The sequence below is a fragment of the Hydra vulgaris genome, chromosome 11 (assembly GCF_038396675.1).
Source record: "Hydra vulgaris chromosome 11, alternate assembly HydraT2T_AEP".
Taxonomy (NCBI): Eukaryota; Metazoa; Cnidaria; class Hydrozoa; order Anthoathecata; family Hydridae; genus Hydra; species Hydra vulgaris.
This window is the reverse complement of record NC_088930.1, coordinates 38,867,501-38,881,233: the sequence shown is the minus strand read 5'-3', so window position 1 is coordinate 38,881,233 and position 13,733 is coordinate 38,867,501. Positions and strand designations below refer to the sequence as shown.

The 13,733-nt window shown below is 25.1% G+C and overlaps 2 protein-coding genes across 2 annotated transcripts in view; both read left to right on the top strand.

Annotated features, from left to right (window-relative positions):
* Positions 1-13,733, top strand: part of LOC100215503 (uncharacterized) — a 208,094-nt gene that overhangs the window by 40,888 nt on the left and 153,473 nt on the right. Inside the window, exons 20-26 of the mRNA XM_065809523.1 lie at positions 5,096-5,353; positions 11,461-11,623; positions 11,758-12,026; positions 12,145-12,180; positions 12,379-12,448; positions 12,545-12,708; positions 13,127-13,288. Of these exons, the coding sequence (XP_065665595.1) occupies positions 5,096-5,353; positions 11,461-11,623; positions 11,758-12,026; positions 12,145-12,180; positions 12,379-12,448; positions 12,545-12,708; positions 13,127-13,288 (1,122 nt within the window). The remainder of the gene's footprint in view (positions 1-5,095; positions 5,354-11,460; positions 11,624-11,757; positions 12,027-12,144; positions 12,181-12,378; positions 12,449-12,544; positions 12,709-13,126; positions 13,289-13,733) is intronic.
* On the top strand, positions 7,657-9,518 carry LOC136087444 (uncharacterized). Its single transcript, XM_065810219.1, has 4 exons — positions 7,657-7,709; positions 7,845-7,899; positions 8,042-8,275; positions 8,401-9,518. The coding sequence occupies exons 1-4, from the start codon at positions 7,657-7,659 to the stop codon at positions 9,472-9,474; spliced, it is 1,416 nt and encodes a 471-aa protein (XP_065666291.1). The 3' UTR covers positions 9,475-9,518.

The window sequence follows — 13,733 nt, the reverse complement described above, 5'->3', positions numbered from 1 at the left end:
AGACATTGAAATCGACCTTTTAATCTTCCAAATCCATTCTCCACCACCACACGACATTTACTAAGAGAAACGTTAAACTTTGTTTCTTCTATACTAAGATTTCCACGATCTGAGTAAGGTTTCATAAGCCAATTTTTAAGGGGATATGCTGAATCACCAAGGATAAGAGGACCAATTTCAATATTATCAATTATTTTAGATAAGTTTGTAGGTAAAAAGGTTCTAGCCAGACACTCTTTATATAAGGGAGAATTTTTAAAAACCCTTGAATCGTGTGATTTGCCAGTCCACCCTACAAAAATATCTCTAAATAAATACTTGCTGTCTACCAATCCCTGTAAAATAATGGAGTGATATTCTTTTCTGTTTATATAGTCCTCTGAATTTTTATGAGGAGCCTTTATTCTTATGTGACATCCATCAACTGCTCCAACTACTTGTGGAAAACCATATAATTTTTCAAAACTTACTATAATCTCCATTGTTTCTTCCCTTGAGGGTAAGGAAATGTATTTCTTCATTAAGTTATCAACAAAATGTTTACAAATTCTGTGAACTATTGTACAAACAGTTGATTTTCCTAAGCCAAATAAATTGGCTATTGTTCGGTAATCTGCAGATCCACTTAAAAAGTAAAGTGTCACAGCTAACTTCATTTCTAAAGGCAAAGATTTACGAAAGTTAGTGCCTTGTATAGGCATAAAAGGTGAAACTTCCTTGCACAGATAATTAAAGGCTGCTTTAGACATTCTTATGTTTTTTATCCAATCATCTTCGTTCCAACAGTTTACCATTGTTTCGTACCAAAAGCTTTGACTGCGAGGTTTAGTCCAAATTTTTCTGTAAACCGCAAAATTATAAGCAGTAATACAGTTTATCAGTATGTGCTGCAATTGCAGTCTTCTTTTTTTCCTTGATATGTACAATAATACTCGTAACTTCGAGATCAAGTTTTTCTTTGAGAGCGCCATTTTCGAACGTTAATATAAATACTAAAGAACGTTCAATCTGAACGCAAGAAAACTGAAAACATGTTTATTATAAAACTATGTTTACATTAAAACATGTTTATTTAAAACAGAATTTAGTGTGAACTGGGTATAAGTCATTAATTTTTCATGAAAATAACTATAGGCAATTTATAACAAACTGAATGTTATTTATCGATACAATTTTTTAAATATCTTAAAAACATCTCACATCTGATTATCAATATCAAGACCAGTCACAAACAAATTAAAAAAAGAATGCTTTTTTAATTAATTTTTTGCTGGTAAATTACCTTTTTGGGAAATTTTATGATTTTTAAAGTTCTTAGGGCATCTAAAGGTAAATTTTTAAAGCGTTGCAGTTTTGAAAAAATATTTCTGATATTAATAGACAACTTTGTGCACAAAGGAAAAAACGATTTTTTTTAAAAAAAATTCTCAGACTCTTTCCATAAACTTTTTTCAAAAGTTTCAAAGACTTCAAAGTACTTAAGGCATCTCAAGATAATTTCCTAGAGCTTTGCAACTTTTATAAAGTATTTGTGATGTATTATAGTAATATATATAATACTTGTTTGGATGAAAAGGTTTTACACAAACACACTAAATGATTTTCAAAATATATGTATATATATTATATATATTTATATACATATATATATGTATATACATATATATACATATATATATATGTATATATATGTATATATATGTATATATATACATATACATGCATATATATATATATATATGTATATATAAATGTATATACATATATATATATATATATATGTATATAAATATATATAATATATATGCATATATATATTATACATATATATGTATATACATATATATATATGTATATAAATATATATGATATATATACATATATACATATATATTATACATATATATTATATATATATAATATATATGTATAGTATATATGTATAATATATATATGTATATATATTATATATATTTATATACATATATATATGTATATACAAAGACAAAGACAAAGAGGACAAAGTGGAGGTCTAAATACAAGAGAGACAAAGAGGAGATCTAATACAAATGTATAAAATTATGAATAATATTGACAAATTAGAAAAATGCAATCGTTTTCCAATAGTTAATAATCATACGAGAGGTCACTGCTTTAAATATTTCAAGGAAATGACAAAACATAAGCATAGAGAAAAACTTCTTTTTTAATTGAGTAGCGAATGTATGGAACTCTCTGCCAGAAGAAGTTGTTAAATTGCCTTCAGTCAACAGCTTTAAAGCAGCAATTGATTGCTGGATGAGCAGCAATCGATCAATTCGGCTGTCAAAGTGTGCCTGATAACACACTCACTGGCTCTGCCAGTTACAGCGTTTTCTACTAACTAACTAACTAACATATATATGTATATATGTATATATATGTATATACATCTATATATATATTTACATAAATATACATATGTATATATATATGTGTATATATGTGTATACATATATATGTATATAAATATATATAATATGTATACATATGTATATATATTATATATATTTATATACACATATATATACATGTATATATATATAAATATATATATATATATATGTGTATATATGTATATACATATATATATGTATATAAATATATATAATATATATACATATGTATATATATTATATATATTTATATACACATATATATATATACATGTATATATATATATAAATATATATATATATATGTGTATATATGTATATACATATATATATGTATATAAATATATATAATATATATACATATATACATATATATATTATACATATATATGTATATACATATATATATGTATATAAATATATATAATATATATACATATATACATTTATATATTATACATATATACTATACATATATATTATATATGTATATTATATATATAATATATATGTATAAAATATATGCATAATATATATATATGTATATATGTAAATATATTATATATATTTATATACATATATATATATATGTATGCACATATATATGTATAGTATATATATGAATATATATGTATATATATTTATATACATATACATATATATATATATATATATATATATATATATATATATGTGTGTGTGTATATATATGTATATACATATATACATGTATATAAATATATATAATATATATATACATATATATATTATACATATATATGTATATACATATGTATATATATTATATATATTTATATAAATATATATAATATATGTACATATATACATATATATATTATACATATATACTATATATATATAATATATATGTATAATATATATATGTATATATGTATATATATTATATATATTTATATACATGCATATATGTATAATATATATATGTATTTTTTATATATATTTATATACATATATATATGTATATACATATATATATATATATATATATGTGTATATACATATATATATATATATATATATATATATATATATATATATATATATATATATATATATATATATATATATATATATATATATATATATATATATACAATTATCTAAATAATTATAATTATTTGTAAAACTAAAAAAGTTCAATTTTTGAATTTATAATATGTAACAAAAGTTTTGGTACACTAATAAAACTAATACCTAATAATAATTCTTTAGTAGTTGGTTAAAGCGTGTTCAAACTTGTTAGTTCATTTTTTATTTTATATATAATAAGATATTTAATAAGGTAATAACCTTTTCACAAAAAATTTAGTTATAACATAAACATTAACATAACATACATAACATAAACATGAGTTTAAATAAGTAACATCGCATGTCTAATGACATGCGTGAATTAATAATAAAATTGCATTAAGAAAAAACATCTTTTCCTAAAATTTGAAAAATTGTTTGTAAATAAAAAATTTTAAAATGACTGTTTCTATTATGCATATTATATATACATGTTATACATGTTATATATATTACAAAGAAGTGGTCGATCTGAATAATTTTGAACTTAAAATTAAAAAGATAGTTCATCCAGAAAATTTAAGAAGAATACTTAGAAAATCTGGATTAAATGGCAGAGTAACGAAGGAAATCGTTTAAAAGTGTATAAAATAGACAAAAAAGATTTCAGATTTAAAAGTAAAGAAAACAGGCAATAAAGATTGGAGTTTTTGCCAAAATTAAGAAAATTAGATAAACAATTTTGGAACAAAGTTTTATTTACTGGTTGAAGTAAAGTTAACATTTTTGGACCAGATAGCCCTGTAAAAATATGGAGAAAAAAGACAAGAGAAAAAGCTCCATGTGAAACATGGAGGTGAAAGTGTGATGGTTTGGGGATAGATGGCTGCAGCTGGAGTGGGGAATTCAGTATTTATTCAGTCTAAAATAGATTACTGGGTATATTTTGACATTATAAAAAATAATTTGAAGTTAGATGTTGCTAAATTAAAGTTAGGAAATAAATGGATATTTCAACAGTATCAAGATCAGAAACACACTGCTTATGTTGTAAAATCATGGTTGCTCTACAATGTTCCAAAACAACTGCTTTCTCCTCCGCAATTACCAGACAACCCAATAGAGCTGTATTATTTAGACAGACAAGTCAGGAAACATAGAATAACAAATGTTAATAAGCCAAAAAGTATCTAAAAATATATAAAACTAGTCTTCTTATACTGAAAAACGAGTGTCATTGATGAACAGAAGATTAAAAGCTTGTGTAAATGCCAAAGGATGCTCAACAAAATACTAAATTTTTTTTCATTTTTTTATGTTTTTTTTTTTTTTCACAAGTTTTGTTTAGTGTATGAAAACTTTTGTGACAAATTATAAACTCAAAAACTAGTTCAGTTTAAATAAAGTTTAAATAAAGTCACAAATAAAGTTTTTTATTTCATTTTTTAGTTCTTATTTTTTATTCTGTTTTTTATTTCTCAATATATTCTTGTTACTTTGATATAAAATTATTTTTTTGCATTTAAAAGGGTTTTTATAAAGCGTTTTTTTTTTTAAATGTGAGGTGTACGAAAATTTGACTGACTGTATATGTATGTTTGTTTTAGATGACTATGTTGTTAATTTTTGGAATTATCAATCTCTGACATTTGGGTGTCCTTTAATGAAGCGTGTAGTTATAAAGAGTGTTTATTATGGATACAATGGTTGTTTCTTATCACAAAATGATACTGTTCCAATAGTTCAATCGGCATGCAATGGACCTAAATGTGAAAATATTATTGCCAGCAATAGTTTTTTTAAAAAACTTTTTGTTTGCAACAGTTATAACAATAAAATGAATATCACTTATACTTGTGAAGAAGGTAAGTTATTTAAACACTACTTTTAAAAAAAGTTTTCCTATCAAGTAATAATAACTGGACAACATCGTGGTTAAAGTCAGACCTAATGCTTTTTTACATTTAAACTGCTTTTAACTGTTTTGAAAGTAAAATAAAATTATATAAAACTTATTTAAAATAATACCTCATAAATAAGATTTTGGACAAAATTTAGAAATTAATATTTTAAAAACTAATAAGTTTTATTATTTAATATTTCAACTGTTAATATGTTAGTATATGTAGTTTATAAATATATTAAAATAGTTATTTCAAATACCATATTTATCAATATTATAAAGATTTTTTGAAAGATGTTTTATTTGAGTGAGCAAAATTTCTTTATTCATCTTTGAATAACAATATCTAATTCTTGCTTCAAGCTCTTCCAAATTCTCAGCTCTCCAATTATTCTCGTGCACTAGCTGTTTTAAATCACCCCAAAAGTTTTCAATTGGTCTTGTTTCTGGAACGTTAGCTGGGTTTATATCTTTGGGTACAACTTTATTTTTTTTCAAGTTTAAAAAGTTGATGACCAACTTTGCGTAATGAGATTGAGCTAGATCAGGCCAGAAGATAAACTCATTGTCTTTTTATAATATTCTGATACTAGAGGAAGTAAAGTTTTTTTTAGTATTTCTTTATAAGTGTACTGGTTGATTGCCTGCTTACTGTGATGAATATAAAGAGGGCTTATTCCACGGAGGCTGATGCTACAAGAAACTAAGAGCTTGTTTTCGTACTTTTTACGCAAATTGTATCTTACTTGGTCAGAACATTGAGAAAGATCAGCGGCATAAAACCTATCATTACCAGCTAATGTGCTATTGTTTAAGGTAAGCTTTCATCATCCATAACAAAATCCAAGTTTTTATAATTTTTGTACAATTTACGACCTTTAGGATGCATAGCTTTCTTCTGCTGATGGCTACGATCTCGACGATTTTTTTTTTTGAAAGTTCAAATGTTAGTCATTGTTTTTAATACTTGGGAAATTCGAGTTTGACTACAGTTAAAAACTTGAGCTACTTTCTTTTGGGAGCACCCTGACTTATTTTCAAAAAATGCAGCAATCTTTGGAATATTTTCTTTAGTAGCTACCTTAACTATTTGACCACTTCCAACTTTTTTTAGAGATCCATTCTCTAATTTTATGATTTTATTGTAAGCAGTCGATCTGGGTAAACCCCATTCCATAAACTCCTTAGCAACAAGCGCTTTACCTTTTTCTCGATTTTTTTGGAAAAAAATTTTCATAATTTTTTCGAGGTCCTTTTTCTTTGACCATTTTATTTTCAATATTTAAATAATAATAATTTTTTAAAATTTAAATTATATTAAGTTAAAAAAATTGTTAAAAAAAAGATTAATAAAAAAAAATTAATAACAAAATTAAATTTAAATAATAATTTTTACCTTAATTAAATTAAATTTAAATAGATTATAAATTCCTCTTTCAAATAATTATAAAGGTTTTTTGCGTGCATGAAATAAATTACATAACAAATGCAATTAAAATTTGTCCGAAATTTTATTTATAAGGTGTTATATATAAATTTAAAAATAATTAGAAAAGGTTTTATGTACTGAAATATTATATAATAAAAAATAAATAAATATAAAGATAAAAGAACATAAATTTTGTGAATATGTGGTATAAAATTGATATTAATTTTTAAAAAAATAGCGTTGTTAATACTAGTTACACAATGCATATAAAGTTTTCAATGCCTCTACTATTCAGGTTTCAATGCCTCTACTATTCAGGTTTTCAATGCCTCTACTATTCAGTAGGGCAGGTCGATTTTGGAATCAGGGGTTTGGTAACAAAGAGATTTGATTAATAGGTGAAAAAAATGTGCTTAGTAAAATTTTTTTTGTTTTAATGAAGTTTAAGTTGAGCTAAAATGATTTTAAATATTGGTATATTTAATTAAAAATTTTTTTGCAATGCCATCTTTATCACTTACATTTTTATACAAATTAAAGATTGCCGCACTTACGCAAAATAAACAAATGTTATAATTGTGTGGGAAAAAGAAAGTTTTGTGGACGAAAAATAATGTTTTCAAACAAGCGTAAAACACGAAATTGCACAAAATGCAAGTTTGGTGGAAGTCCTAACCCTCTTGCAAATACAGAACCACCCACAAACAGACAGATTATTTAAGATTTTTATTTTCTTAACAATACTTATCCATGTTATTGCTTTAGCGTAATTGTAAAACTGATAGCTGAAAAAGTAATCATGATTTAGAAAAAAAGTTAACACTCGGCTACCATTAATGTCCACATATTGTGTCGAAAAAAAAGTTGGAGTACTTCTAAACATATCCAGGTTAATTAACCGAAGAAAATGCAAAGTATTAACAGAAAAAAACACTTCTAAAAAATTGGATAGGCTTTTTGATATCAGTTCCTGCACATGTGACCTTAAAGTTGTACTTTGTAATGATTAAAATATCAAATGTAGTCAAGATAGTTGTCCTAATACTCATATTTTATGCACATGTAGTCCAGATAAAAAAGTACTATGTTATTTTTTAATAATAGATAAATAAAATAAAAGTTCTTTTTAAATAAAATGAACACAAGTATATTACTAGAGTGATAAAGTTTAATACTATGAAATTCATATGCAATTTCTCAATATTATCAAATAATATTTAGGTTCCTGTAGAAGAAAGGTTATATTTAAAAAACCAGAGAGATAAGTCAGGTCCTAAAGGATCATTTCAACTTGGCTCAGTTGATTGTGAAAGGTCTAGAAAAGGATCTTTAAAGAAACATAAAACTGAACATAAAAATATGGAACAATCATTACAACAAGAAACATTTAATTTACTTCCAGAAATAGTATTATCAGAATCTGATTCAGAATCTGTTATTTCTAGCTCAAGTGAGGTAATTAACTAATAAATCGAAATTTAGTTCATTGTTACATTTTTTAAATTTACTTTCTTTTTTTTAACATATCACTTTTTTATATAAAATTTTTTTGTTAATTAACTTTATAACTTTTCTTTTAGATATGGGAGCCTGCAAGAAGTCCATCAGGAATTTACAATCTTTGGAAGTTTCCAAAGTTTGCTATTGAGTTGATCAGAAACGATATAGGAAGTTCGATTGGAGCTGCATTAGGGAATGCTCTTTTGCTCGATCTATCAGGACTGTTTAATGATCCAGCAATTATATCAAGTTTAGTTTTAGACAAATTTAAAATATACAGACAAAAAAAGTCAGTTAAAGTATTGTCAGACTTAAAATCCTTTGAAAATAACAGAGAGTTTGTTTGCCTTAGTGTTGATGGTAAAATTGATAATGAAACTTTAGTTATAAGAGAAATAAAAAGAGAAGATGGTGAGGTTGTGTTAAAGAGATCAACAGAGAAAGAACATCACATTACTGTGACTAAAGAACTTCTCCCTAACCTTTACAGTGGGGAGTATCTTACTCACAAAGTTTTACCTCTTGTTGGAGCAACAGGAAAAAAGCAAGCTCAGTGCCTATACGAAGTTCTTGAAGAGTATGATTCTTTAAACACTCTAAAAGCAGTTTTGGCAGACAATACTTCCACAAACACAGGTCATAAAGCAGGAATGGTTGTGGAGTTAGAGAAAAAACTAGGACGAAAACTTCAGACTATAGGCTGCAATCTTCATCAGAATGAGCTTCCCTTTAGATCTTTGTTTAAAAAAATTGATGGAGTAACTAATTCACCAAACCATTTTGCTGGACCTTTAGGTAAAATGGCAAATATCAATAATGAGCTTAATTTAGTTGTTAATTTTGGTGTTATTAAGTCTCCAATTATTGTTTTAGAAAAAGAAATTTTAGATGATTTAAGTAGTGACCAGAGGCTTTTACATGAATATTGCATTGCAATTGCCACTGGAAATATGAGTGTTAAATATTCAAGTTGGAAAATTGGTCCCCTTAATCATTCTCGTTGGTTAACATTGGCAATACGGTTGATGTCTTTATATGTCCGAGTACTAGTTCCTGATTCTAAATTAATTATTTTGGTAACCTATATTGTCCAAGTCTATGTTCCTACATGGTTCCTCCATAAAAAGAGCAATAAGTTACACGAAGCTCCTTGAATTATATATTTTATGATTAACCAAATCAAGCTCCAAGGAAAAGAGGTGCAAGATATTTGCTTAGCAAACTTAAGGTTCAATACTTTTTGCCTACTTCCTGAGAATATTTTGTACTCAATGTTAAAGTCAGAGGAAATATATATAAGATCAATAGCAATGCAGAGATTACTTGATATTAGAAATCGTAAAAAAGATGGCCAAGTTATAAACAGAATTAATAAAATTCCAGAAATTAACATTGATGCTCATATATGGTATGAGCTCATAAATATTTTTGATGAAGACATAGATGAACCAGCAACAACTCAAGGTATTACTGATGAAGAGATAGTAAAAAAGTTATTATCTGGAGAAAAAATTGACCTCCCAGGTCTTCCTTCACATTCACAGAGTGTTGAGAGATCTGTACAACTTGTTTTCATGGCTTCTCGTACTGTTTTTGGAAAGGAAGCACGTCATAAGCATATTTTAGCAAAAATTCTAAGCAAAAAGCATAGAAAGAGTTTTATGTCTAAACGTTATTACGGTGAGACGTATGATGATATTTTTTGTTAATTTAAAATTTAATTTATTGCTACTTGTACATGTAAAATTAAACTTTAATAAAAATGTATAATAATTTTTGAGTTAGTCATTACCTCGCGTGGTTCTTAATAAATAAAAAGATCTGAATGCAATTTTTTTTATGGAATCTTTTATATAATTTAAAATTTTGACAGTTATTTCAAAGGTTTTTAATAATCGGTATTAAAATTTAACTTATTGGATAAATTTAACTTATCTGAAATAATTAAGATAGTTTTCTATTTTACAAATATTCTATTATATAACCCAGGCGTCGGCAACCTATTTAAGGTTAAGAGGTTTTTCATTAAATAGTTATAATAAATATTCATTAAATAATTTTAAAAAAAGAGCCGCAGGATTACAGTTTTAGACCCCTGATATAACCATTAAACAAATTTTCAACATTTTAAATTTGCTTTTTTTTTATAAAATCCGGACCAGAATTTACAAAAGAATTTTGTTAAAGTATGAATATCTAACTTAGAAAATAAATATATTTTTTTGACTTAGAGTACTTTATTTTGTTTTTCTTTATTTCTAAGTAACTGTCAGTCCTTTTGCTTTTTATTTTATTTTATATATAAATTAGTTGGGTCCTGAATTTATAATACAATGCCGCAGTAAATGTTGCGCGGAAAGCCTTAGAACCCAACTTCAAAGCTAAAATCGCTCATGAAGATACTATTTTAATTTCATAAAATTTTCCAGGATGTGTTTTTGGACTGTTTAGAAATTATCTCCATAATGCCAAACACTGAAATCGAAAAAAAGTTGTAATTCGACCTGCCCTACTATTCAGGTTTTAAATGCCTCTGCTATTGTAATTTCAAGGCCAAGTTAGAAAAACATCTAAAATAATTATATTAGTATATCATTTTTTGTTTAATTTGTCACAAAAATTTTCATACACTGAACAAAACTTGCTGCTTGTTCTGCATCTCTATGAGCCTACATCTCTATCTCTATAATCTCTATCTCTATCATCTTTATCTCTATGAGCCTATATAAACTAACAGTTATGTTATTTAAATATATCTTAAAATTATATTCTGTAGACATTTATTTGAAATGAGCAATCCCATCCAGAGATGGTAGAAAAAGATGTAAAAAATAAAATAGTTTTTATCAAATATGACTAAAATAAAATAGAATTTTTTTTTTGTCAGATCGTCTTCATACATAGACTGACTGGCTAGAACTTACTTTTTATAATTTAATATACAAGTTCAATTATCTTTTTTTTTTCATATTTTTTGATGTAATCAGTATATTTCAATCAGATATAGGTAAGCTTTTAAGAAAAAATTTATCTTTTATTTTTTGTACCTGCTTTTGAGTAAAATGCTTGATAAAGAAACAAAATATAGTAAGCAACAGACATAAAATGTGGTTATATTCTAAAGTTTTGCATATTTTTAGACATAAGTTCTGTTAATCCAGTGGGTTGTCCATATGGTTATACTGTGTATAATGACAATAGAGTCTGCTATAAACTTTACACTTACCAAGCTAATTTGACTGAAGCATTAACACAATGTAAAAATGACAGTTCTACTGGGAATCTGGTATCAATTCACTCAAGGTTTTTAATCTTTTAATAAATGTCAAATATTAAATTTAATATTTAAAAATTAAAGTTAAACTTAATTAACAAAACAATTTAAAAATACTGACATTTTTTAACAGTTAAATTTTAACTAAATCTTTACAAAACAGGGAGGAAGAATTGTTCTTAACTACAATGCTGGGTGCTCTATATAAGAATAGTGATATTTGGCTCGGTATGAGATATGACCATGCAGAACAGGTGTATTCCTGGATGAATAATAACACAGTCAATTATACCAACTGGTATAACAAGCAACCAGACCCAAGGCAAGGAGAGTATATTAAATTTAGTCTTTATAATGGTGCAGATGACTTTTTGTTTTGGCAAGCAGCCAAACCTGAAGAAAAACTTCCATTTGTATGTAGAACTTTGAAAGGTAAATAAAATATTTATAATTATTATTTAAAATATTTAAGACTTAAAGTTTTAAATATTCTATTACTGTTTATTGCTTTTGTTATTACTTTCAATAAAAAAATTAAACATTTTTTTAGCGGGTACAACTGAAGCACCTCCACCAGTTACTTCTGGTAAGTTTTTATTTTTTGAGTTTAAAGTTTTTTTCTTTATGCTTTTTTTTAGTTACTTATTTTTTAATTATTATTAAATTATTGTATTATTGATTTGTTTTATTGTGTCTTTATTTATTTGAATTGCTTTATTGTTGATTTGTTTAATTAAACAACTTTATTTATTTGAATTTTTTAGCTTAACTTTGTGTCATTTAGAAAGTGGACAAAAGTGTGATAATGGCTGGATAAATTATGGAAATAACTGTTATTTTCTTAATAGGAATATGTATAAAAATTATTTGATTAAAGTTTTTTAATTTTTCCTTAACTTGTTTTATTTAGGGTTTGAAAAATTTTTTAAATTATATGTGAAACATTTTAGGCTAACATTTTATGATGCTGAGGAAGCTTGCTCAAAAATGGGAGAAAATGGTCACTTGGCCTCTGTACCTTCCTTTGAAGTGAACAGTTTGCTTTTTAATGCATCAGTTTATAACAACATTGATTTTACATGGTTTGGTTTAACTAATGAAGGGATCATTAATGGTAAGAATTGAAGCTTAGATTTATTTTATATAAACATTTATTTTTTAGTTTTAACTGCCCATTAGGGGCAAAGATAACTGTTTAAAATATAGTTATAAAAAAAAATTTAAATAGTTTATGCTTTTTTGGTAACAGAATATATATTTTTTCTATTTATTAGTATTATTGTTTTTATTTACAAACTGAAAATTTTAATTTGTATACTGTTTAGTAAAAATCAACTATTAAATTAATTTTCAGACTTTTTTTTATTAAAAATTCTCAAACCATATATTTAAATGATGTATACAGAATTTGATGTTTTAGTAACATAGTTTACTATAACTAGACAATTTGATGATGCAATTGTATAAGTTGAAGTTGTAATTACACCATTTGAACTATAGTTACATAATTTGATGTTTTTTTTTTAATTTAGGATATATTTGGCTCGATGGCTCTCCTCTTTCATTTATAAACTGGTATACTAATGCACCATATACAGGAATGAAGCGTCTATGTGCTGGAATGCAGAATGGAGGAAAATGGCAGGATTTGCAGTGTTATCTAAAACAAGCTTCTTTTTGCCAAGTTCCAAAAAGTTAGATTTTACTTAACAATTTAATTGTTTTAGAATTTTTTTAAAAGTTTTGTCATATATTATCTATTAGTTTTATCTATTATCTTATATATTATCTATTATATATTAGTTTTGTCTTTTGTATTATCTACTTAATGAGGTAAAATGGCCATGCCTCTTCATAAATCCTAAAAAATCCTAATATTTGAAAAACCTCCTGAAAAGACCTCTATTCTCCAAAATATACTTGAATTTCATAATTGTTCCTAAAATCTTCTAATTTAAACATAGGTTTTAAACTTTAAGTTTTCTTAACTTTAAAATTTTTCATTAACATTTTAAAATGATTTTAAAATTTCATAAAAAAGCTTTAAAAATCTCCTAAAATCTCCTAAATTCTTCTAATTTTTTTAACTCAAAAAAAGTGTGGGTACTCTGTGAAATATATATGTATATATATATATAT